The 26,814-nt window shown below is 40.5% G+C and overlaps 1 protein-coding gene across 2 annotated transcripts in view; it reads right to left on the bottom strand.

The window, feature by feature from the left end:
* Positions 1–2,643: 2,643 nt before the first annotated feature.
* Positions 2,644–26,814, bottom strand: part of Ifit1b (interferon induced protein with tetratricopeptide repeats 1B) — a 33,658-nt gene continuing 9,487 nt past the window's right edge. Inside the window, exons 1-2 of one of the 2 annotated variants that reach the window (XM_015500101.2) lie at positions 14,597–14,756; positions 2,644–6,419 (exon numbers count right to left, since the gene is read on the bottom strand). In XM_015500101.2, the coding sequence (XP_015355587.1) occupies positions 5,015–6,419; positions 14,597–14,601 (1,410 nt within the window). In that variant the 5' untranslated portion in view covers positions 14,602–14,756 and the 3' untranslated portion in view covers positions 2,644–5,014. Of the gene's footprint in view, positions 6,420–14,596; positions 14,757–26,814 lie in introns of those variants that run through there. The other variant, XM_015500102.2, reaches the window with a different exon arrangement.

The following is a 26,814-nucleotide window of genomic DNA, read 5'->3' as shown; positions in this document are numbered from 1 at the left end:
CTCCTATGTCTTTTCAAATCAGATGCAGAAGAAGAGCAGCTGGAAGCAGTTTTCCTCTTAGAAATCCCTAGACAACGCTGCCTGATGGATGCTGTTCCTGCTCAACCCCTCCTGCCCAGCTCATCTCCCACTCGCGTCCTCACCAATTCCATAAGCTTCCACAGGGACTTCCTGAGGCCGTCAGAGAGCTGAATTAATGGGACAGGTTTTATCCTGTATTCAGCAAATGTTCAGCTATAAGGAACTTGTTCAGTGGTATGGGACGCAATCCCTGCCCCCACTTCTATCTAGGTATTACTCTCTGCCTTGTTTCCACATCGATACAGCAGGAAAGGAATTCTTCCTTCTGTCCTCATCCTCAACAGAATGGTATGGAAAGATAATGCAGTTCTGAGTGGTTTACTACCAACATCGTTGTCATCATCTTCGTCATCATTATTATTTCATAGACAGACATTGAACCATTTCTGCTGGAATATCTCAAATACCCAATCACATAGTATTAGTAAATGCTTACTGTACACATTTCCAGAAGTCATGACTTTTGGCCCGAAATCTGTTACCAGCTTGCTGAAGCCCATGTCAAATAAGAGCTAGTGACCAGTAAAGTATTGAAAACCTGTTTTTTTTTTTTTAGTGGGGTGGGGGTGGGGGGGTCAGAAACAAATTAAACCCCTAGGTGGCGCTCTTCCCACAGCCGACTTTCCTGCATTGGGTGCATCCTTTCCAACAGCCTGCATTGCCCAAGCTACTGTTGGTGGTAATTATAGCAAAGCAAAAGTAATTTAATGACCTCAGAAGACATACAGGATGCGTTCATGCTAGGATCAGGAAAGGCTTAACTGCAGTCGCCAACCCATATATGCTTTTCAGGGTCTTTGATTTTCCTTAGAGTTTTCACTTTATCATCAAGTCAGATGTATAAATATTTCTCTTTATAATTTAAAAACTGGCACTCAGTATTTGGAATATCTCTGTTAACTGCACATCACACTTCCCCAATTGATTCAATCATAAGGATATTCTTAGTTACAACCTGTTTTTCATTTATTCTTTGTTGTTTTAATCCTTATTTTTGTTAATTGACCTCCACCCACCACCACTCACATCTTTGCCAATAATCTTCTTTTCCAAAATAACATGGTATTGGGAGGATACGTACATTGAAAAATCAACCAATTTTTAGCACAGTTAGAGTGGTGTGACTGAAAACTAACCATTGTACAATAATTTTACAACCTGTTTTTCATTTATTGTTAGTTGTAATCAGTCACACATGACAGTAGAAAGCTTGTTGATTCATTGTACACAAATGGAGCATAATTTTTCATTTCTCTGTACACAGAGTAGTCTCACCATTCGTGCTATCTTACATATACCTAGGGTAATGATGTCCACCTCATTTCATCATCTTTCTTATCTCCTTGTCCCTCCCCCTCCCCTTTGCCCTGTCCAAAATTCCTCCACTCATTCCATGCCCTGCATATGGATTAGCATCCACTTATCAGAGGAACATTTGGTTTCTGGATTTGTGTAATTGGCTTATTTCACTTCGCATGATACTCTCCAGCTCCATCCATTTACCTGCAGATGCCATAATTGTATTCTCTTTTAATGTCGAGTAATATTCCATTATGAATATGTACTACAGTTTCTTTTATCCATTCATCTATTGAAGGGCGTCTAGGTTGGTTCCACAGTTTAGCAACTGTGAATTATGCTGCTATGAATATTGAAGTGGCTGCACCACTGTGGTATGCTGTTTTTTTTAAGAATATACTACTCATTGTTTTGACCAAGGTATAAATATGTACTTGAGGCTTTGAGATTATTCCTAAACTGCTTCCAATTACAACCAAAGAGAAAGCACTCAGATTACAAAACTCCTTTCTTGCAAATGGTCTGATAATTTTCATCCCTTCTTAGAGATCTTCAAGGGACCCCTCATCCCACCTGGACCTGCAGTTTGTCTTACTGCAAGTACTCAAGTACTATTAGAATTTTTGTGTCATTTTTAGTATTTAACTCACTTTTTGAAACTGTGATAACTCATAGGTAGCAGCAGGAAGGTTCCTGTGTACCTTTCAACCAACTTCCACCAACAGTGATATTTTATATAATTGTAGTACATTATGAAAACCTGGAAAATGAAATTGATACTATGTGTGCATTTTAAGATGATGTGTAATGAGCTCATCTGATAAATTCAGGTACACAGGATTTCTACTTAACTGGGTCCAACTTAGCTCTCTGCATCTTTGCTACCAAGTAGAGCAATCCTTTTCAAAGTGACAACAACTCATTTTCATGGGGTCTATTCTAAAACACATTGACAGCCAACAAAACCCTTCAGAATGAGTGCTAAATGGAGTGGAAGAATTTTCTCTGATCTTTTTGTCAAAAGATATATCCTACTAGATATGTAGAGTGAAATTGCTGTATATTACCAATCCCTGGAAATCCTTTCTCTGTGTGTGGTTTCGTCCTCCATTCCATATACATTTTGGCTCCTTTGTGTCACTCAGTCTGCTTTACTAATTGGATATTAGTATTGCCTTTTTTTTATCCAAGCATTTTATAATGCACATTGTCAAACAGAAAAGCTGAGAGAATTTTGCAATGAACACTCACACACCTAGAGTCTACATTTTACATTTTATTTTGTTTACTCTATTGCATATTTATTAATCCACTAATTTCTCTATCTATCCATCAATTTCTCTGTTTCTTTGTTGTTGGATAAAAATGCAATCAGCATAACTAATTGCTAAACATTTCATGAATTGCGGACTGGGGTTGTGGCTCAGCGGTAGAGCACTTGCTTAGCGTGTGCGGGGTGCTGGGTTCGATCCTCAGCACCACATATAATGAATAAAATAAAGGTATTGTGTCAACTACAACTAAAAAATAAAAAGATAAATTCATGAATCACATACATATGTGGATGGCTTTTAAAATAGGAATTTCATAGAACATTGACATGGTTTCAAAAGTGAATACAGAGAAGTCTATCTTTTATTGCAGTTCCTCTTTCTTTTCCACACTCTTCTGCACCGGGAAACATTGCAAAGTTTAATGTATTCTTCCATAGTCTTCATTTTCACGTAAGCAGAGAGAGCTATGCAGTCCTATACTCCTGGTCCTCTGTTCTTCTCTGCTACATATTGCATATATGAGCTACACAAAACTAGCACTCACAAGACTTTCAGTCAACCAACCCATTATGCCTTATCAAGTGCCTCTTATTTGTCTGAGAGCTGATTTTGTTTAAAAGAGATTATATGAGAAGTTACGTTTTGCTGTTCCAAGTGCATATACACTCACACCTGCGTGCATGCACATAGACATACATACATGCACACAAACTTGTAGAAACTCAAAAACTAGTTGCTAGCAAACTGATTTTGGTTCTAGTACCTGGAGTACTGGGGATGTTTCAATATTCATTGATGAGTGAGTTTGGTGCATTGAAATCACACTTTCTGACAACTTACCAACTAGCTTCATTACATTTGTGATGAATTCAGCCAAAGGGATATAAATGCCCATACATCTTTTTGCCTAAACCATCCAATGGCTCCGGAACAATGGCCTTCAATTTACCAACAACTATAAAACTGAGCCAAACCAAGAGCTGTCTAGTGTGACAACCAGAAGTACCTTGTGTGTATCTTCCAATGAGTACAGATGTGCCCTCAGAGTTCTCATTTAGATTAATTCTGTGAGCAGAAGCAAATCTCCCCCTCCAAGTTACTCTGTAACAGTCATGGTAACAAATTCAGAGAGAGGCCTGGTGAGCCCAAGTCATACTTTGTTTTTCCTCCCACACACAATAAAGGACAATATTTCTGTTCTAATAGTTTCCTCTGGTTGAATTTACTAAATTTGTTCTTGGTTAAGTATCAACAAAATCAAAAATGTGTCACTTGTGGGTTCCCCAAGTGTGAAATGAATGCCACAACCAAACCCATTCCCACTCCCAGTCCCCACCATTGGTCAACATCCCTCAGGGATCCAGGTCACATAAGTCAGGCTTCTAATCCCATGCCCTCTAAGGGGAATATCTTCCCTGTGTTTTCTAAAGACTTGGTGATATTTGAATTGTCATGGCTGCCTTTTTATGTTCCATGGTTTTCTATTTCTACACAGAGAATATATATCTTTTTAGAATATCACACAAAATACAATCAAAGAATTGGTGCTCTTAGCCAATTTTACTGAATATTTTTATGTCAGGTAAAAAATATTATATCACATACTACCTAATAAACACCAAAAAATGGTATGAACCTATTTGTGTCATTTTGACCTTGCACATCCCAAACAGGTTTTTGACTTCCCTTTTCTTTCCCTAAAACATCAAGTCTTTGTAGCTATGAATAAATTTCCAGCTATGTATTTGGATCACATAGCTCTCTTGTGATTTTCCAGCAGCTGGACACATGAAAATGAAAGGTTAAATGATGAGAAGGTTGTATAAAGGGCCCACTGACCAGCAGGTCTAGGGTATAGTGGGGCCGGGCAAATGGTACTTGGGCTGGAATGTTATACTGAACTTCTCAAGGCCTCGCCTTTTATATTCTTCTCTTTGATCATTTGTCTTGCTTTTAGATCTTGAAGTGCCTCAGAGTTTCTGGCCACATAAGAAAGAACCCCTTTTTGTTGAATTCTCCTTGGTCCAGGACAACAGCCTCACTGAAGGAGGAAGCAGTTCATTTCCAAGGCACAGTCATTAGGAAAAGGATCCTGGTGGGTCCAGCAGCTGCTGGGTGTCAAACAGGATTTTCATCCAGGGCCAATGAGTGCAGGGATGCCAGGAGAGAGGATGGATGCTCCTGGCCTAGGCACTAAGGAAGCAGGGAGAAGGCAGGAGCAGGCAGGCAGGGGAGAGGGCATGTGCTATCCCCATCTACATTTTTATTTCATCAGTTATACATTTTGGGAGTTAGCAAGCAGAAAAGCTTGTTGTTCTATTTAGTTGTGAGTAGATGAAATGGGGGATGGGGCCCCTTCCTCAAAACACAGGGTTCAGCTGGTCAGTGAGCCTCAGAGCCCTCTCATAGCACAGCAGGGCCTCCTTCACTTCCCCTTTTAATTTGTGGCTGAGCCCCAGGAGGCTGACACTCTCCACAACACTCACATTCTGGTCCACACGCCTTTTAGCCAGTTTTTCTAAGGCACTTATAAGTTTTTTCCTGGCAAAGGACATTTCTTCTATCTTTAGACCTTTTAAATAGTGGGTGATTGCTTTGTCTTCAGATCTCATGTGAAATTGTTGGAAACAGCCATAGCGGTAATGAATGTCTTGCTGTATGTGGTCAGCAAGGTTATCCATGCATAATGCTTTCTGAAAATTTTCCTCTGCCTCTCGGTACAGGCCTCTTTCTGCATACATTTCAGCCATGTGAACGTAAGCCATCTCGAATCTTGGCCTTAGTCTTAGAGTCTCTTGGAATTCTTTTATAGCCAATTGAACCCATCTGTGCACATTTTCTCTTTCCTGCCTTCTAGGGTTCATATTTTTCCCATTCTTTACTTGAAACAGTTTTGCCCTGTAGCAAAGCCCTAACTGGTGATGCAGGTAGCCAGAGTCGGGTCTTGCCTCCAAGACTTTCTTAAGGAGCTCAATAGCTTTATCCACACAGCCCTTTTTTCGGTAAAATTTGCTTGCATATTGAAAGACATAGGACTGGGAGGATGTGCTGTTCAGAGCTTCCTCAATGTAGCCTTCTCCCTCGTTTTCCTGTCCTACATCCTGAAGCTTCAGGGCAAGGAGAACCTTAACATATGCATCTTCTGGGTTTAACCTGACAGCTCTCCTCAGGGGCTCTAGAGAAATTACGTTTTCATCATCATAATCCAGACGGAAGGAGGAGATGGCGAACCCCAGGCTGAATTCAGGGTTTTCAGGCTCCACTCTCAGAGCCCTTTCAAAGCAGGCCTTGGCCCGCTCATAATACTGCCCTCCACACTTCACCAAGGCCCATCCTTCCTCACACTCCAGCTCAGGAGACTCCAGCCTGTAGCAGGAGGGACTTGCAAACTTCTTGCAAGTGTCCTCCACCTTGTCCAGGTAAGTTTGGGCTTCTGCCAATCTGCCCATGTGGTGATACACCCAGGCACAGTTGCCCCAGGTCACCAGGCTCCTCAGGTCTGCCTGGTCTGCGTGCTCCCTCTGGACCAAGTCTTCAGCTTCTCTCAAGCTCTGCAGGGCTTTCTCATCCTGGCCTTTCACATGTTTCACATAGGCCAGGAGGTTGTGAATCCCCACATTGTATCTGGTGTCTAGGAACTCAATCTCTTCCATGACCCTGCTTTCTAAATCCGGTATTGCATTGTCTTCAATTTCCAGCCCCCACGTGAAGTGACATCTCAACTGCCACAGCTTGTCCTGGATCCCATGATCATCTGCATTCTCACTGTGAAAAAAAAGTGGATTTTATCTGTTAGGTGAGGAACAGCCATAAGGAAAACCCCAGTGAAACATCTACTACAATATTAGTGCAAACTGAAAGTTTCACCTGTATTCAGATTTTTAAAAATAATTTAAAAAATATGTTTTAATTAATTATACATGTCAGTAGAATGCACTTTGATACATCATATATAATGGAGTATAATTTGTCATTCTTCTGGTTGTACATGGTGTAGAATCCTGCCAGTCTTATAGTTAATGTGTGTATATATACGGTAATAATATTGATTCATTCTATTATCCTTCCTACCCCTTATTTCCCCCCCCCCATTTAATATTTACAGAAAGGCAAATCAAAACTCCTCTAAAATTTCATCTTACACTGTCAGAATGGCAATTATCAAGAATACAAGCAATAATAAATTTTGGCAAAGATGTGGGGAAAAAAAAGGTACACTCATACACTCTCGTGGCACTTCAAATTGGTAGAACTACTGTTGAAAGCAGTATGGAGATTCCATAGAAAATTGCAATTTGCAAAATGCAATCACCATTTGATCCAGCTCTCCCACTCCTCAGTCTATATCCAAAGAACCTAAAATCAGCATACTACAGTGACACAACTATATCATTGTTCATAGCAGCTCAATTCACAATAGTTAAACTGTGGAACCAACCTAGATACCCTTCAACAGATGAATGGATAAAGAAACTGTGGTATATATATACACAATGGAAAATTACTCCGCATTAAAAAGAATAAAATTATGGTGTTTGAAGGTAAATGGAAGGAGTTGGAGAATATCATGCTAAGGAAAGTAATCCAATCCCAAAAACTCAAAGGCTGAATGTGCTGATAAGTGGATACTGATCCATAAGGGGGGGCAGATGGAGAATGGGGGAACATTGATTGCACAAAGCGGAAAGAGGGAAGAGGAGGGGGACATGGGTGCAGGAACAATGGTGGAATGAGATGAACATCATTATCCTAGGTACATGTATGACTGCACATGTGGTGTGACTCTACATTGTCTACAACCAGAGAAACGAAAAGGTGTGCTCCATTTGTGTAGAATGAATCAAAATGCATTCTTCTATCATGTATAACTAATTAAAACAAATTAAAACATAATCAATAGATGGGATGGGATTCAAACTAAAATGCTTCTTCTCAGCAAAAAAAAAAAAAAATGATAACATGAAGAGAGAGCGAACAGAAAGGGAGAAAATCTTTACCACGTGCACCTCTGATATATCTCCAGGATATATTATAACTCAAACACTCTAACATCAAAAAACCAAATAACCCAATAAATAAATGGACTAAGGAACTGAACAGACACTTCACAGAAGAAGTACAATTGATCAACAAATATATGAAAAGATGTTTAACATCCTTAGCAATTAGAGAAATGCAAATCAAAACTACTCTAAGATTTCATCTCACCCCAGTCAGAATGGCAATCTTCAAGAATACAAGCAAATATAAAAGTTGGTGAGGATGTGGGGAAAAGGCACACTCATACATTGCTGGAGGGACTGCAAATTGCTGCAATCTTTATGGAAAGCAATGTGGAGATTCCTCAGAAAACGTGGCATGGGACCACCATTTGACCCAGCTATCCCACTCCTCCGTTTACACCCAAAGGACTTAAAATCAGCATATTAGAGTGATGCAGCCACATCAATGTATTTAGATCTTTAAGTCATGCATGAATAGTGATTGTAGTTTGCTTGGCTTCATAGTACTGTTCCAGCACATTCTAAGCAAGTCACCGTTTAGAATCACATTTGTAACATTATGATAACAATGGCACTTGACACCCTGGCCTTTCGGAACTTTTAATATTTTTCCCTGCTTAAGGAAAGCACACTCCATATCACATGCTGTGTAAAAGGGTTTTATTTAACTATTAGTAAAAAATAAGAAAGACTGATTAGAAGTGTGTAACTTTAGTGAACATTATCGACTTCGGGACTATAAAGTGTGTGGATACAAACAATGAAGACCATTGAACAGAGAATAATAGGAGACAAAGGCTTTTCGTCCCCTCTGAGAAATGAACACAAGTCCTTATACATTCTAGGCAATAGTTCTACCACTAAACTACATCCCTAGCCCTTTGTATTTTATTTTGATAGAAGGTCTTACTAAAATGCACAGACTGGGTTCCTCTTGGCATAGCCTCCTGATAGCTTGGAATTACAGAAAAGAAACTGTGAGCTTGGCTTTTTTTTTCCCTTAACTTTTTACTTTGAAATAAATATAAAATGAAAGGTTGTTGTGATGAGATCCAGTGTATCTTATACCCAATTTCTCCCAGTAATTATAACTTTTACAACTCTAGTATAGTATCAACACAAGCTAATTGCTTTGGTTACCACAACATGTGTACAGCTCTACCATTCTTTCACAAAATAAACCTCTGAAAGCACCACAAGATGCAGATGAGGATACACTACATCATCACCTCATGTACCCCTTAGAGTCTTACAGCTGTTAATTTGTAATGTAAAGAATGTCAGGTAAGTGGAGAATGTTATACAACAGGGTGGTTCAACACATAAAAACCATAAGCATAAATGATCATTAGCAGAGTCACAGAAAAAAAGAGTCAGTTTGCAGAAAACCCATCAACAACATTTATCTCCCTGTCAGGATAACAGAAGGAAATGTCCTAACCCAATAAAGGTTGTATATGAAAAGTCCACAGCTAGTATCAACCTCAATGAAGAAATAATGAAAGATATCATCTCACTCCAGTCAGAATGGCAGCTATTATGAAGACAAACAACAATAAATTTTTGTGAGGAGGTGGAGAAAAAGGAACACTCATACATTGCTGGTGGGACTGCAAATTGGTGCAGCGAATATGGAAAGCAGTAATGGAGATTCCTTAGAAATCCGGGAATGGAACCACTATTTGACCCAGCTATCCCTCTCCTCGGAATATACCCAAAGGACTTAAAAACAGCATACTACAGGGACAGAGCCACATCAATGTTTATAGCAGCCCAATTCACAATAGCTAAACCGTGGAGCGCACCTAGGTGCCCTTCAGTGGATGAATGGATAAAAAAAAATGTGACATATATACACAATAGAATTTTACTCAACAGTAAAAGAGAATAAAATCATGGCATTTGCAGGCAAATGGATGGCATTGGAGAAAATAATGCTAAGTGAAGTTAGCCAATCCCCACAAAAAAAACAAATGCCAATTTTTTCCTCTGATATAAGGAGGCTGACTCATAGTGAAGTAGGGAGGGGGAGCATCAGAGGAATCGAGAATAGAGGGGGAGCATGGGAAGAATAGATGAATTCTAGGAAAGAGAAGTGGGAGGGAAAGGGAGAAGGTAGGGGATTAGCAAGGATGGTAGAATGTGATGGACATCATTATCCAAAGTACATGTATGAAGACACAAATTGATTGTCAACATACGTAATATACAGAGATACAAAAAATTGTGGTACATATGTGTAATAATAATTGTAATGCAAAAAATACAAAGTACATGTATAAAGATATGAATTGGCATGAACATACTTTATATACAAAGATATGAAAAATTGTGCTCTATATGTGTAATAAGAATTGTAATGCATTCCACTGTCATGTATTTAACAAAATAAAATCAATTTTCAAAAAATTAACAATGAAATCTTTTTTCCTAGCATCTGGAACAAGGTAAGTATTCTGGCTTTTACCTTTTCCAATTAGCATAAATTATATGTACAAGAGTTTCAAGAGGCCACACAAGAACTGTTACAACTACTAGACAAATGAAGCACAGTAGCAGAATGCAAAATCAGTATGCAAAACTCAGTTGTGTTTCTAAACACAATGAACAATTCAAAAGAAGTGAAAAAAACAATCCTATTCACAATAGCAAGGAGAAGAATGAAGTGCTTAAGAATAAACTCAATCAAGGAGGAAAAGGAGACTACACTGAGCACTGCAAGCTATTTTTGAAAGACAGAAGACACACGGAAAAGTGAAAGACATCCCAAGTTCATAGGCCAGAAGCTTAATATTGCTAAGTTGTCAGTACTGCCCAAAGTGAGCTACAGATTCAGGGCAATCCCTACCAACGTTCCACGGAAAGTTTCTTCCAGGAGTAGAAAATTTCATCCTAAAATTCATATGGTGTCTCAGTATATTATAAGTCAGGGTTTTCTGGAACAGAATGTTCTTTGGAACAGTTCTGTTCTCAGGAACAGAATCAACAGGAAGCATAATTATAAAAAGGGGACTTATTAGGTTGGCTTATGCAACCAGAAGCTGAATAGTCCACAATGGCCATCTGTAGGCTGGAGAGCTGGGAAAACCAGTAGCTGTGCCGTCAAAGGGCTGAAGCCTCAGAACAAGAGGGATCAATGGTGCTACTCTAGTCTGAGCCCTAAGTCTTCTGGAGAATCATTGTCAGAGTCTGTTTTAGAAAAGTAAAGAAGAGAGAGTCTGATTCCTCAGATATGGTAGAAGCAATCAAGAAGACTTTCAGGAAGAATCCAGCTTGCATCTGCTGCTGCCTCTTTGTTCTTCCAAATTTTATTCCATTTAAGCCATCATCCTATTGGTTGGCTTTACCCAAACTTAGGGAGGTTTTCCATTTGAGTAGGCTATCCTATATGCCAATCATTCATAGACACACCCTGATAGAAACACCTATAATCTTAACACAATCAAGTTGGCAATGCAGATTAACCATTACACAAAGGCACTGAGATAGCCAAAATAATCTTGAGATCAAAGAACAAAGCTGGACCTCTCACACTTCCTGATTTCAGAGGTGAATACAAAGCTATAGAAATCCAAACATTATGGTGTGGCATAATGACCATATGAAAGACAGTAGAAACACATAGACCAAGAAAAGAGAGACCCTGGAAATAAACTCTTGTCTGTAGAGTTACATTAGTCAGCCCAGGCTGCCATAATAACAAAGCATGTGGTGGTAGAACTCTTGCCAGGGTTCTCGACGCTAGAATTGCAAGTAAAAGTGTATGCCTATGGTACCTAGCAAGAGCTGTTTATAGAAGGCCACTGACTTAGAGATGGCCACTTGAATTATTTATTTTTTAAATATTTTTTAGTTGTAGGTAGACACAATACCTTTATTTTATTTACTCATATGTGGTACTGAAAATTGAACTCTCACACATGCTAGGCAAGCGCTCTACCACTGAGCCAAAACCCCAGCCCAGTGGCCACTTTCTTTGTACTTCACTTGGCCATCCCTCCCTGGCCCATGGATGCAGACAACTTAAGTATCTCTTTACCTTCTTATAATGACATTGGCTCTAGAGAAGTAAGGCCTCATCCTATGTTTCCCCTTAATCTTAGCTACCTCCTTCTAGACCCTATCTAAGAGACTGTCACATTAAAGCTAATATTTCTAGATTTGAACTTGTGATTTGGGGATTCAGTTCAGAACATTGATGAAGCAACTTTGACAAGCATGTCAAGTCCACTCACTGGGATAAAGGACAGTCGTTACAACTAATGTTGTGGAAAAACTTGAACACCATTTGTACAACAGTGAGTTGGACCTCTACCTTATTTAGTATACCAAATGACTCAAAATGAATTAAAAACCTAAATGTGAGACTAAAACAATAAAACTTGCAGAGGAAAATATAAGGGAAAAGCTTCTTGACATTGCATTTGGCAATGCTTTCTTGGCTGTGACAATCAAATCACAGGAAACAACAGAAAAAGAGATGAGTTGGACTTGACCAAAATGAAGAAATTTGTGCATCAAAGGCCACTATCAACAGACTGAGAAAAGAGCTCCCAGAATGATAGAAGATATTTGCAATCATTATCTGAAATGAATGTATCTTTAGCATACGTTGATGCTCAAAACAATTGGAAACAGGTTTGAAAGCAGCACTTGTGCATGGATGTTTATTGCAGCACTGACTATAGCCAAAGGTGACAACTACACAAATGTTCATGAATTGATAAATGGATACACACAACTGGATATTATTCAGCCATGGAAAGCAACAAAGGCTGATACATGTTACAATAGGGAAGAGCCTTTAAATCATGATGGTCCCCAAGTGTAGGTGTGTGTGCCTGTAATCTAGCTTATCAGGAGGCTGAGGCAAGGGGACTGCAAGTCTGAGGCTACCCTGGGCAACTTAGTGAGAGCCCTTATCACAATACAATGTGAAAAAGGGCTAGGAATGTAGCTCTATGGTAGAGGGCTTGTCTCACCTGAGAGAGGTTCTGGGTTCCTGGGTTCAATGTTCAGTGCTGCCCACTCCAAAAAAGCAAATTTATGGCAGATGAAGGAACACAGGACAAAAGGACATTGTAGTGTTCAACTTTTTTCTTCTTCTTCTTCTTTGGTTTTGAGATTTCTCCTGAGTGTGATTGTAAACTCTTGTCCTGCTCTGATGTAACTTCATGGTATTTGTTCCTGGATATCTGCAGTGTGCCTTCAGTGGCTACTTCTTCATCCTGGTGTATAGCCCAATACCTGTGTGTCTGACCCATGACCAGGTGTCCCCTGTCCCCTCACAGCAAACCTCTTTATACTGGAAAACCATCCAGTGGCTTCTGTTGAACCTTCTCTACCTTCTTCACAACAAAGTAACCACTCTCTACTGCAGACATGTCCATCAGGAGAGACACAGAGACAGCCACTCCAAGACACAGGGGAAATAACAGAAGCAAGTTCTCACTATCAGATCCCAGAGAAAAGACAGCAAGACTCCTTGCAGGGAGAACAGGAATTGGGGAGCTTCAGAGACACTGAAGCTCAACCAGTGGTTGGGGAGAAAAACAAGGAAGATGATAAATACCAGTAAATTTAGACTTTGAAAATTTAAAATGGCAAATTTTATCCTAGTGCTATTTTATACACATTTTGTCGTGGCACATATTGAAATTCACATTAAACCATCAAAACAGAACAACTGATTAGGATGGCATCTGAAATGATATCAGGAAACCACACTGTAACTCTTTTAGAGAAATTGGCTTAACAGTTTAATACAGTGTCTTATTCGTATCTCAGCTCCACCTCTTATGGACTGGGTGATCCTAGCTTATCTAAGTCAGACAATACCTCTGACTTAGGATAAATAATTGGGATAAATTATTTTATCTGACTTAGGATAAAAAATTAGGATAAATAATTGCCTCATAATTTTCTTTTAAGGATTCAATGTAATAATTTACAAAATAGTTTTAGAAAACAGATTAGCATTGAATAATTATTCAGAATTAGATAGCTACCTTGTATCCTTTGGTATTATTACTCTTTCTCATTTTAGATTTTCAGTTCCAAGTCAATATTTGGCAGAGGGTTGACCTGTGGTTTTGTAGTTTCTGGAAATTCTGCCTCTTACAAGTTTTGCCCAGAAGGGACATTTGCAAGTCAATCAATATTAACTAAAAGAATTTTATCTGCTGATCTCAGGAGTTGCTTGATTCAAGATTCAGCTGGGACCATAGAGAAATTCCCATTGGGCCTTTCTGATAAGGAAGATGTGGATGTTCCTAAGCAGAGACCACCAGCCAAGACCCATGGACAGGTAGATGCCAAGGACCTGCAGGTGATGGGCAGCCCTAGGAAATGTGATCTGCTCACCTTCAATCTACTCAGAGCTTCATCAGAGCTGGCCCCTCAGAAGGTGAGCTGAGGAGTCTCCAGAAGAAGGCCATGAGCTTCTCACCCCATCCCCACAGTATCTCCCCAGACATCTGGGAGGCTCCATTGAACCTCACACTACTGTGTGGGTCCTTTTTTTACCAAAATGAGGAGTGAGGAGAAAGAGATGTCTCTAACCTGACAAGCTCATCCCCTTTCCCTAGATGGGAAATAGTGTGAGGAAAAAGAATTTCTGATTCTGGGATCATTTTCTCTCTTCTTGCAAAACTCATTTCCTCTGTCCTACGCTTCTCCAGGAATTGCATAAATGTACCTACATAAGTTCAATTTTCATCCTCAGAAATGAAAATGCCTACATGAATACAACAGCTTAGCTGTGGCTATAATGCACTTGCATGTTACACTCACACACACACACACACACACATATTAGTCTATGAACAGATACTCAATAGAAAGTTTAGGAGGCCTGAGAATCAACCTGTTGAGGTAGTATTGATTAATTTTGCTTCTAAACCTTTAGACTTGTGGACAAAAAAGCAGAGAATTTCTCACCTCATGGTTGCTGTGAATGAGGTTGCAGTTCTACAGTTTTCTTCAGTCGAGTGGGCTTTTCAGAGATCTGGTGGTCTGTCTGTAGGTATTCTCCTAATGAAACCCAGGACAAGGCTTTATAAGCAACTGATGATGTAATCTGCCCCTGTCTGCATACAATAGGAGAGTGGAATCTGGAAGTGGAAAGTGAAACTGGCAAGTTCCTGCTCATAGAAACTGAAACTTAAGCAGAGATGGAGATTCCTTCTTTGTTTCCTTTTGAGAACTGGTTGAAAGAAGACCTGGGACAGAGATTGTCCTGAGGTGTGAATTCCTGTCTCTCAGCCTGGAGGACCCTTGGGGGCAAGGACATGGGAGTTACTGCAGAGTCAGTCCCCTGAGCTTATAGCAGCAGGACCTGTGAAAATGGCTGTGTGAACTTGGAGAAGTCATGCCTCCCCTCAGCTTCCTGTTTGCCCATCTGGAAACAGGGATTGTTCAGATATGGCATAGAATTATGTAATTCTCTGAATAGGAATCTTATCCTAAATGTGCTGCATTTTTGAGAGGTTTGCATTCCTATGTATTGTGTCCTCATCATGTGGAAAGGCATAGTGAAGGAGAAGACCCCACTACATTGCAGATGGGAAGCACTGACTGGTGCATGGGTAGGGCGGGGGGGGGGAGAGAGAGAGAGAGAGAGAGAAGCACAAGATAGAGTGCCCAAAGTTATGTATCCAAAACCCACTCCCTCCTACTAGGTCCTACACCCTACAGTTTCTACCACCTCCTAATTTCTCATTCAAATGATGAATCTGTGGACTAATCCACTTATGATATCAGAGTCCTCATGATCCCATGAATTGCAGAAAGAGCCACCTTTGAGCAATGCTGCATTGGGAATCAAACTTTCAAAATATGAGATTTTGGGGGACATTTCAGATAGCAGCCTTAACACTCTGTGTTGCTAGTTAATTTCCCAGACTCAAGTTATTAAACATTCACAGAGAAAAATATTAAAAGTTCCCCACAAAGACCAAATATTTCTCTCTCTCTCTCTCTCTCTCTCACACACACACACACACACACGCACACACACACATACACACACACACAAACACAGGTTTCCTGAGGGCAAGGATTCTGGTTCATTGGCAGAATGTTTGCTTCACGCTGATGCACTGGGTTCGATACTCACCACCAAATAAAAATAAATAAATAAAATAAAGGTATTGTGTCCATCCACAACTAAAAAATATTTTTTTAAAAAAGGATTCCTTAGGTAGAAAACCCTCTATTGCTCCAGCATGGATGCCTTCATCTGATTCAAATTCCCACTCAACCTCAACCTAGTTCATAGACTTCGAGTTTAAACACTAAGCATCTTAGCAACAACTTGGCACATTGAGGCACGCCAAGCAAAGGTGATTGCTGATATTCTTTTCAGTCACCAAATTAAAAATAATGCTTCCTCTAAAGAAGTTACCTCCTTTTGCTTTTCAAACCAGAATCAAAAGAAGAGTAGCATCAAGAAGTTTTCCTCTTATAAAGCATCCCTGGACACACTGCCTGATGAAAACAGGTCCTGCTCAACCCCTCCTGCCCAGCTCATCCCCCACTGCAGTCCTCATCAATTCCATCAGCTTCCACAGGGACATCCTGGAGGTCTTCGCAAAGCTAGACATAAGTACAAGTTGCTGAATCAATGAGACAGGTTTTCTCCTGTAGTCATCAGATGTTCAGGCTATAAGAAAATGCCAAATATCAATCAATTAGAAAGGATCTGTTATTTGATAGTGTGTTTAGAATTCTCATGGGTAGAGAACATTTGGGCTGTCCATTTCCCAAAGTGCTAGATAGCATGCAGAGCAGGGAGGAAGTGTTTTGCCTGTCATTGCTCTGAAATGTCATTGGTTCTGGTTCTGTGAAGATCTGGCTCAGGCTGGTTTGTTATTGACCACCTTGCTTAGAGAATTACAGGTACATGCCTGTAATTCCAGCTGCTTGGGAGGCTAAAGCAGGAGCATCACAAAGTTGAGGCCAGCCTAGTGAGACAGTGTTTCAAAATAAAAAACAAAACAGACCCTTGCACAACTCAGGAAGAGAAACATTAAGGGGAGAGGAAAGAAGAAAAGGTGTGTGTGTGTGTGTGTGCAAGCGCACGCACTGGCACATGTGCAAAGATAAGATAGAAAATTGGAGCTGGGGAAAACGAAACTTGAAGAAATGTAATATCAGTACTAGCTTCTGAGTGTTTTCCCAGAATTCCAGACCATGTCTGCAAGACACTGGACAGTTATGAGAACCTACAGACCTCTGTGAACCTCCTTTCTCTAGGCTAATAAAAAAAAAGTGATTTGGAATAGCTATGCAGATCTCGACCCTCATAACACAGAAGGGTCATGTGCAGGGAAGTTTTAAAAGTAATTCCTACTAGGCCCTGCCCAAGATCTATGGAATTCCTGTCTGGATGTGCGGTGGGCCCCCAGACTCAATGTTAAAAAGGAATTCTGAGAGGATGGATTTGGCTGTGCACCTGGGCTCTGATCAGGGCCTCAGGGATCCCTGGTGCTTATTGTATGTCTGAACTGGTCTTGTTTACTGGTGTGGGACCCAATCTCTGGCCACACTTCCCTTTCTTTGAGGTCAATATCAACGTCTTTCTTACTCTGTGTTGTTGCCCTACAGACACAGTGGACAAGGAACTCCTCATTCTCTTTTTGATACATAGGATGGCCATTCTAGTGGTACATAACAATAATAATGTCTATTATTATATAATATTGTATTATATACTTATAATATACATCATAAAATGAATAATTATTGTTATATGGACAGACATGAGTTATTTTTGCTAAAATGCCTCATACATCCAGTTGCACACTATTGGGAATGTGTATCGTACAAAATTCCCCTACTTGTTTTAAGGTTGTGACTTGTGGTCTAAAGTCTCTGATGAGTTTGCTAAAGGCCATGTAGAATAGGGGATAATGACATGGTTGCCTATTGAATTCTGGTTTCTCCTAGGTGTCAGGGTACATGCCTGTAATTCCAGATGCTTGGGAGGCTAAAGCAGGAACATCACAAAGTTGAGGCCAGCCTAGTGATAGAGTGTTTCAAAATAAAAAAGAATTAAATGGGCTGGAGATGCCAGTCAGTGTCTTGCCTGGCACCCACAACCCCAGCATCACCCACAGACACACAAAACAGTTAATTTCTTGATAGAGTCAAATTCAACCCCTAGGTGGCCCTGCTTTCCTCAGTGAACTTTTCTGTATTCTTGGACATCCTACAAATTAGCATGCACTGCAGAAGTTGCTATGTTTGTTTGGAGTACTGGTAGTTAAATGGGAGCACTGCAGTGTCCTTGAAGGATGAACAGGATGTTTCCATGCTAGGATCATGAAGAGTAAAGACTTCACTGAAGCCATCAATCCCATATTTTAAAATAATTAAAAATTATTTAAAAATATTTAAAAATAATTCCCACTAGGCCATGCCCAAGATTAATCGAATTCCTGTCAGGATGTGCAGTGGGCCCCCAGACTCAATGTTAAAAAGAAACTCTGAGAGCATGGATTTGGCTGTGCAGCTGGGCTCCCATCAGGGCCTTGGGGATGCTTTCTTGCATTTTTGAGTTTCCTTAGAGTTTTTTGTTCATCATAAGTCAGGCTGAAAGCTATTTATCCTCAAGATTTAAAATTGGGTAATTGAACATCTGGCATATTGTTGTCAATTACACATCTTATTCTCACCTAAATTTATTTAATCAGAAGGATATTCTTAGCCTCAGCCTGTTTTTTGAAATATGCAACTCCGTGTTTTGACCACTGTATTAAATATGTTCACAGCTTTTGAGATTATTCTTAATTGCTTCAAATCACTCTATGAAGAAAGGACTCAGACAGCAGCAATACCTTTTTTGTAAATGGTCTGATTTTTCACACATATTTGTACATCTTCAAGGGACCACTCGCCTACCTTGAACCACAATTTGGCTTACTACAAACTACTCAAGTACCAGCAGAATTTTTATGTCAAATTTTTTTTTGTAAAAATTTCTTAGTTGTTAATGTACCTTTCTTATTTTTTTATTTCCATGTGGTGCTGAGAATCGAACTCAGTGCCTCTCACATGCCAGGCAAGGGCTCAGCCACTGAACTCCAGCCCCAGCCCTATGTCAATGTTTTACAGTTCAGGCTTTTTCTGAAACAATAACTTACAAGAAGTGGCAGGAAGTTTCCTTTGTTCCCTCAGGAAACTTCTCGTAATGGTGATATTTTATATAACTGTAGAACAGAATTAAGACCAGGAAAAGGAACTTGACATTGTGTGTGTGTTTTAAAATGGAATTTAATGAGCTCATCTTATAAATTCAGGTACTCAGGATTTTTATTCAACTGATTCTGTCTTATATCTCTGTGTATTTGCTCTCAAGTGGATAGCTCCTTCTCTGATACCAACATCGTTCTTCATGTGACCAATTCCAAAATGCACAGGCAGCCTCAGAATTACAAAAACAAAAGAAACTTCCAGAATGATTGCAGAACAAAGCACAGAAATTTTTCTCTTTCTCTCTCCCTCAGTTCCTCTCTCTCTCTCTCTCTCTCTCTCTCTCCCCACCCATCTCTTTCTGTTTAATAGGTATATCTTGTTAAATAAGTGAAGTTGTGGTGTATTTCAACTCCCTGGGAACCCTGCCTCTCCACATGGGTTTATCTTCTATCTCATGCATATTTTGGCTCATTTATCTCACTCTACTTTGCTTCTTGAATATTAGTATTTGCTCTTTCATCCAAACATTTCATCATGTATATTGTCAAGCAGAGAAAATTGAGAGAATTTTAAAAGATGTTCTTAGCATTCTCTTTATATGTGATATGAATATGCGTGTGTATGGCCAATTTCATGTGTCAATAACTCAGCCTTCCAATTTTGTGGCTTAAAGAACTGAACACCTCCTGTCTTTTCTAAAGACTTTGGTAGTGTTGGTATTGGCATGAATGTCTTTGCTTTGGTCCTTGTGATGGTGCATGAGTGGATTCTACAGTTTTCTGTTTCCACCCAAACAGGGAATATACATATTTTGTGAAGTTTCTAACCAAACACACTCAAAGAATTGGTGATCTTAGAACATTTTGTTGGATATTTATAGTTAATTTGAAAAGATTTCAGGATTTCACATGGTCCTGTTCAAGTGATCAAAGGTGATCTTCATCACATTACCAAAACTCCACCCGTGGAGAATGCTGATGCTGCCATCCTCTCAATGTCTGTCCTGCAAAGAGCCATGAAGTTGATACTATGCCATGTGATCACTGTGTTTTACTTCTGTTGCTTCTGTCCTCCCAGGGCTGTGTGAGTTGGTTCTACAGTTCTTGGTTTGTTCAAAATATTTTAATAAAACCTTTTCACGAGCTGGGTTTGTGGCTCAGAGGTAGATTGCTCACCTGGCATGTGTGAGGAACTGGGTTCTATCCTCAGCACCACATAAATATAAATAAAAGAAAGATATTAGGTCTATCTATAACTAAAAAAATATATTTTTAAAAAGTTTCATTATATTTTGTAGTGCATATTAATTGAAAAAATAATGGGTTCCTCTATGACATTTTCATACACAAACATTTTCATACATATAACAAACTTGGATTCTATTCATCAAATCTATTCCCCTGCCTTACCCCTTCTCCCCTTCCCTCACACACTTTCCTTTCCTATGTATTCTTTTGTTATGCGGCCAACAAAACACACTGTAAGAGTTAGTACTTTTTGCAAATTTTAATGAATACTTTGGGTCAGGTGAAGAAGGAGATGATATCACATACCACGCAATAAACACTTCAAAAGATGTTCTTAGGGTTCTCTTTATATGTGATATGAATATATACACATATAAAATATATCACTATAGGGAGCTGTTTATGTCATTTTCAGCTTGCACATTCCAGACAGGTTTTTTTTTTCTTTCCCTAAAACATCAAAAGTCTTATTAGCTGTGAATAAATTTTTAGTGATGTGGTTTGTTCAGCTTTTTCTTTGCTGTAACCAAAAGACCTGTCAGGAATGATTTTAGAGGAGGAAAAGTTGTGTTGCTCTTAGATCTTGAAGTGCCTGAGGAGACCTGGCCACATAAAAAAGAAACCCTGGCAGTGTGTGATGGCCTGCACCTGCAATCCCAGCTGCTCTGGAGGCTGAGACAGGAAGACTGCAAGTTCAAAGCCAGCCTCAGCAACTATAAGGCACTCAGCAACTCAGAGACCCTGTCTCTAAATAAAATACAAAAAAGAGCTTGGGATGTGGCTCAGTGGTTGAGTGTCCCCGAATTCAATTCCCAGTACCACCAGCCCTCCCCCCAAAAATAACCCCTTTCTGTTGAATTCTCCTTGGTCCAGGACAACAGCCTCACTGAAGGAGGAAGCAGTTCATTTCGAAGGAACGGTCATTAGGAAAAGGATCCTGATGTATCCAGCAGCTGCTGGGTGTCAAACAGGATTTTCATCCAGGGCCAATGAGTGCAGGGATGCCAGATGAGAGGATGGATGCTCCTGGCCTAAGCACTAAGGCAGCAGGGAGAAGGCAGGAGCAGGCAGGCAGGGGAGAGGGCATGTGCTGTCGCCACCTACTTTTTTATTTCATCAGTTATACATTTTGGGAGGCAGCAAGCAGGAAAGCTTGTTGTTCTATTTAGTTGTGAGTAGATGAAATGAGGTGGGGCCCCTTCCTCAAAACACAGGGTTCAGCTGGTCAGTGAGCCTCAGAGCCCTCTCATAGCACAGCAGGGCCTCCTTTACTTCCCCTCTCAATTCGTGGCTGAGCCTCAGGAGGCTGACACTCTCCACAACACTCACATTCTGGTTCACACGCCTTTTAGCCAGTTTTTCTAAGGCACTTATAAGGTTTTTCCTGGCAAAGGACATTTTTGTTCCCTCTACTATGGACTTTTGGCAATACCTGCTGGGAGCCATTAGCCAAGTAGGTATGACAATTTCCTTGCCAGCGTACCCCATGTTACAGTGACATTGAATGTAGGTGACCTTGCTCAAGGACCAAGGCGGATTAGGGCGTTCCCGGTTTAGGTTCCAGGTTTAAGGTTTAAGATTATTCCTGCTGGGAATAGGGCGTATCCTGCTGCCTGAGTTCCCCTTGAGTTCTCACGGGATTCAGACAGTATATTTTGGAGATAGAAGCCCAGTGGAGGTGGATTTGGGCAGAGAACGTGGATTTCCCCAGAACGTGATTGTAGACGGCTGGTGTGAGTTCGGGAATAAAGAGTTGCTGTTTGAATCTACAAGCTGTGTGGTGGCTCGTGATTGTGTGCCCAGCCAGACTGTGGCACCTCTACTATGGACTTTTGGCAATACCTACAGCCATTTTTTAAAAAAAAATTATTATTTTCATAATTGGAGATGGAGGTACTATAGTTATCCAGTGGGCAGAGGCCAGGACTGATGCTAAAAATCCTGTAATGTACAGAATAGTTCCTCATGACAAAGAATCCTCTGGCTCAACATGGCTGTTACAGTTTGGACATGAGGTTCCCCTTGAAAGCTCATAATTAAATTATGAAAGCTATAACTTAACCAGTGGATTAATCCATTTAATTAACATCACGTACTGGAGGAAATAGGTTACTGGGGGTATTCCCTGGGGTTTATATTTTGTTGTTAGAGTCTTGTCTTCTCTCTCTGCTTCTTGGCTGCATTGAGCTAAGCCGTTTTCTTCCACCATTCCCTTTTGCCACAATGTTCTGTTTCATCTCTGGCCCAAAGTAATGAATTTGACTGACCATGGACTGAGACCCCTGAAGCCATAAACCCAAAATAAACTTTTCCTCCTGTAAGTCGTTCTTGGTCACAGTGATGAAAAGCTAACCCAATGGCAATAGTGTAAAAGCAAAGAAACCTTACACAGGTTCCAAGAAGTCTTCTTGTAATGTTGAAAATGTTCTGAATCTGTGCTGCCCAATGTGGTAGTCACTAATCCCAGGTTGCTACTGAACACTGGAAATGTAACTAGTGCATCTGAGGGACTCAGTTTTAGATTTAATTTTAATTAATTTAAATTGCCCCTTAGTGACTACATTTTGGACAGCATAGAAAAAGGCCTGCACTGGGAGGTGTTTGGGGTTCTCCCATGCACCCTGATGGAAGCAGCAGATGACTGAGGAGATACCAATTTCTTGAGCTGTTACTTTTATATTCTATTAATTCATTAAGAAGCTGTCCGAATTTTGGGGGCACAGTAATCTTTCTATGTGAAGAATATAGTATGTGCTGCGGCCCAGCAGGAGACTAGGAATGCCACTGGGTCTGCTTTTTCTTCCATCCGTATATCTTGATGAGAGCATCTCCTTAAAAACAAAACAAAACAACAAAAAAGACCTCAGAAGAACTGTGTGCCTGTGTCTAAAATAAACTTCATATTCGGAGGAGAATTTGCTCAAAGAAACAGATGATGGCAGTCAAGAGCACAGGCTCCTCTATTTAGGAAACCCTTTGTAAGACCTCACTGGAAAGCATCATCTGTTGTCCACAGGATGTTCTCTGTGGCCTCTTAAACTTCCCTCTTTGGACTGTTTCATGAACCTTTTGAAGTTTCTTGGCTATAATAACTTGAACAAAGCAGTTTTTGGAGCTCAGCCCAGTGGCCCGGTTCCTAGGGTTAGGAGGAACCTGGGTTTTCTTCACAGCTCGCTGCCACCTTCTCCCCCAGCTGCCTGAAGTGAAAGGACCTGTACAGATGGCAGTTGACTCAATCAGTGGCCAGTACAATAGACACAGTCCAGGAGCCCATCTCTGCAAATACTGAAGGAGAAGCTTTCAGAGGGAGGATTTGGCTTGTGGTCAGTGCTTTCCTTAGAACAGCATCCTGTTTTCTAGGCACTACTTGGAAGGGCACTTAGAGACATTCAGGAGCCCCAGTGGAGGCAGGAGACTGGGTTTCTTCTTCCCCACTCTGAAGTTAGCCGAATACTTCTTTTGTAGGCATAAGTCATTCAAGGAGTGCTATGGTTTCCTGGTATTCCCCAAGTTCATGTGTTTCCAAATTCTGTCCCCAGTGTAGCAGGGTTGAGAGGTGGGCTCTTTGGGAAGTGATAGCAAAGCCCTCATGAAGAGGTTAATTCAGTTATGGATTAATGAATCGATGGATTGTTAAGAGAGAGGGTTAGTTATTAGGAGAGTGGGTCTGTTACGAAAGCCAGTTTTACTGTTTCTCGTGAGCCTCCCTCACATGTGATGCTCTGGGCTGCCTGGGAAACTGCAGAGTTCCTGTCACTGGTGTCATGCTCCCGGACTGCTCAGCCTCCTGGAATATCAGCTAAATAAACCTCTGTTTTTCAATAAATTATCCAGTCTGTGATATTTTACTTACAATAACAGAAAATGGACCAAAGCTTGGAGTTATTCATGGAGAGGGTTATGGAGTCAGTTACTACTCATGGAGAGGAGTTGACATAGGATTTAATGAATACAAGAATCCAATCCTTGTGGCAGATGTCTGGCAGCTCCAAGAAATTCCAGAACTAGGGAGAGCTGATTTGGATATCTTCTAACCACAAGAGAGAGAGTATGATTAAGAGTGCAAAGGAGAGAGAGTTTTATGTGAAGTGTTTATGTTAAAGTTTATATATGTATGTAATTAAAGTGATGTTTTGGGACATATCTCTTCCTGCCTACTGTGGATTCTATCATTTCTCCCCTCCATTCTAACATGAGATAGATAAAGCTTGCACTAGGCCAGAACTTGAGCAAGTGGGGTAGATAACTTACCTGAAGCCTCAGATCGTGTGAGACCACGTATCTCTTTGAAGGCCAATATGCTTTTGAGGAAAAACTGTTTTCTGCAACTTACTAACACAAAACAAAGCAAAAAAGAGAGGAATGTGCACATTTTAAATAGAATGCATCTTAATCCTGGTTGGGTTTCACATTTCCTAACATCTAATGAAAAGATAAGTCTTACTTTAATGGTTCTCATCACAATAAACTCCTAGACCTTTGATGTTTTTGGATAGAAAAAAAAAATAGTCAAGCACGGTTTTACCTTTAAAATTCGTTTCTCCTGCACCTACTTTTGAATGACCCATCTTGGTCTGAATAGGTTAAAATTCACTCCCCTCATTGCCCTGTCCCAGCCAACTCCTTTCAGACACCAGGGAGAATTTGTCTGGTTTACAGTGCTGGGAGAATGTCTCAGGATGTGTTCACCAGTTTAGAATTATGACACAAATAAGATGACTTTTGATGTTAAGACAGTTTTGTTTTCTGTTTCAATTTAAGCCTGTTAAATTAGTAAGGAAGCAGGAATTGAAAAGTTTGTGTTCTGGTTTGAACAAGGATTGCCCCTCTGAAAACTGCTGTTGATATATAATTCCCATATTGAGAGAGTCAAAATTAATCAGACTGGTGTCTAGAGATTCGACCTTTGCGAGATAATTAGGATTGGATAAGGTCATCAAAGGGAGTCCCCATGATTGAATGCTGGTAGTTTTATCAGAAGAGGGAGAGAGACCAGAGGACACAGATGTGTGCATGTACACATGTGCGCACGCACGCGCGCACACACACACACACACACTCCCTGTCTCTCACCGTATAATGCCCTGCAGTACCTCAGGTATCTGGCAGCATCAAGGCCATTACTAAATGTGCCCCAAACCCTTGGAGCTTCAGAACCCTGAGCCAAAATAAATCTCTTTTCTTTATAATTTACCCATCATGAGGTATTGTGTCATTGGCAACAGAAAACACACTAAAACAGTTAGAAAATTTGTTTCCAGTGGTCTGCCTGGAAATTTACTAGAAAAATACTAGAATTTAAAAATATGGCCAGGCATGGTTGAGTGTGTCTGTAATCCAGCTACTTAGGAGTCCAAGGTAAGAGAGTCTCATGTTCAAGGCCAGCCTCGGTAACTTATCAAGACTCTCTTTGTCCCCGCCCCCAAAAAAAAGAAAAAGAAAAAAAAAAGAAAGAAAGAAAGAAAAAGAAAGGTCTAGGGATATAGCACAGTTGGTAGAGTGTCCTGAGTTCATTAACCAGTATAAAGAAAAGTATGCTAGAAAATAAGTTCAGAAGCAAGAAGAGCTTTACTTCACAATTTCTTTCCTTCCTTCTTTCTTTCTTTCTTTCCTTCTCTCTCTCTCTCTCTCTCTCTCTCTCTCTCTTTCTTTCTTTCTTTCCAGTACTGGGGACTGAATCCAAGGCCCTGCACATGGTAGGCAGGTGCTCTGCCATTGAGCTACCCCCAGCCTGTCCTTCCTTCATGGTTTCCATGAGGTACACAGCTGCGAAACAGTGCTTTGTTTCCCCTGAGGTAATCCCAAAGGTGTGTTCTGTGTCTTGCTGAGTCTCAGGGAAGTGAGAGGTTTTATATTTGGGGGAGATTGCCTGGGATGTTGATTCCTCATGTATAACTGCTATGGAGCAACACTAAATACATATTCAGTCTTTGTCCCCTATTCCTGGCACAGAGCCTCTAAAACCATTGGAATTTCATGAGCAATTTGAGTGATAGGTGCATGTTCTGTTATTCATCATAAGCCCTTTGTAGAAAAGTGTTGAGATAAAGGAAAGGAACTTTGGGTAACAAAATGTGAGAAGATAAATATTCATGGAAAAGTGGTAGATGAGGGCTGGCTAGTAAGATGTGTTTGTATGGACTCTTTCTTGGAGCTCTCTCATCTCTTGTGTGTGGTGCTGCCCCTTCCTTGGGTAGGAAGCAGGGGCAGGAGTCACCTTCTCAAGGGGAATTATTATCCTGCTTTCAAGCAGATGGGGGAGGGCAGAAAACTCATCCTGTGTCTGTTTTTTCCCAGTTTATGAAAGTGATCCTTATATCAAAGTGGAGTAACTTGGGTGATGTGCTCTGAACACCTTCAGGATACAGAGACTAATTGCATTCCTGACGTGGGATCCCTGTCTATATGAGTCAGATTTTCGTCACTGTGACCAAAATACCTGGCAAGAACAACTTGGAAGAGAAAATATTTATTTTGGCTCACAGTTTCAGAGATTCAGTCCATGATTGACTGACTCCAAGACAGAAACCTCACAATGGAGGGTATGGTGACTTTAAGCTCATGGCAGTCAGGAAGGAGACAGAACAAGAGAGAGAGGGAGAAGAACAGTTCCAAGGCAGACCTCCAATGACCTACTTCTTTGAATCAGGTCCCACTTCCCATTAGTCAGCTGTCAATAGATTAATCCATCATATGGGATTAGTCCCCCCCCCC

This window comes from Marmota marmota, unplaced genomic scaffold, assembly GCF_001458135.2.
Source record: "Marmota marmota marmota unplaced genomic scaffold, marMar, whole genome shotgun sequence".
In the NCBI taxonomy this organism is placed as follows: domain Eukaryota; kingdom Metazoa; phylum Chordata; class Mammalia; order Rodentia; family Sciuridae; genus Marmota; species Marmota marmota.
This window is presented reverse-complemented; position numbering and strand designations above follow the sequence as displayed.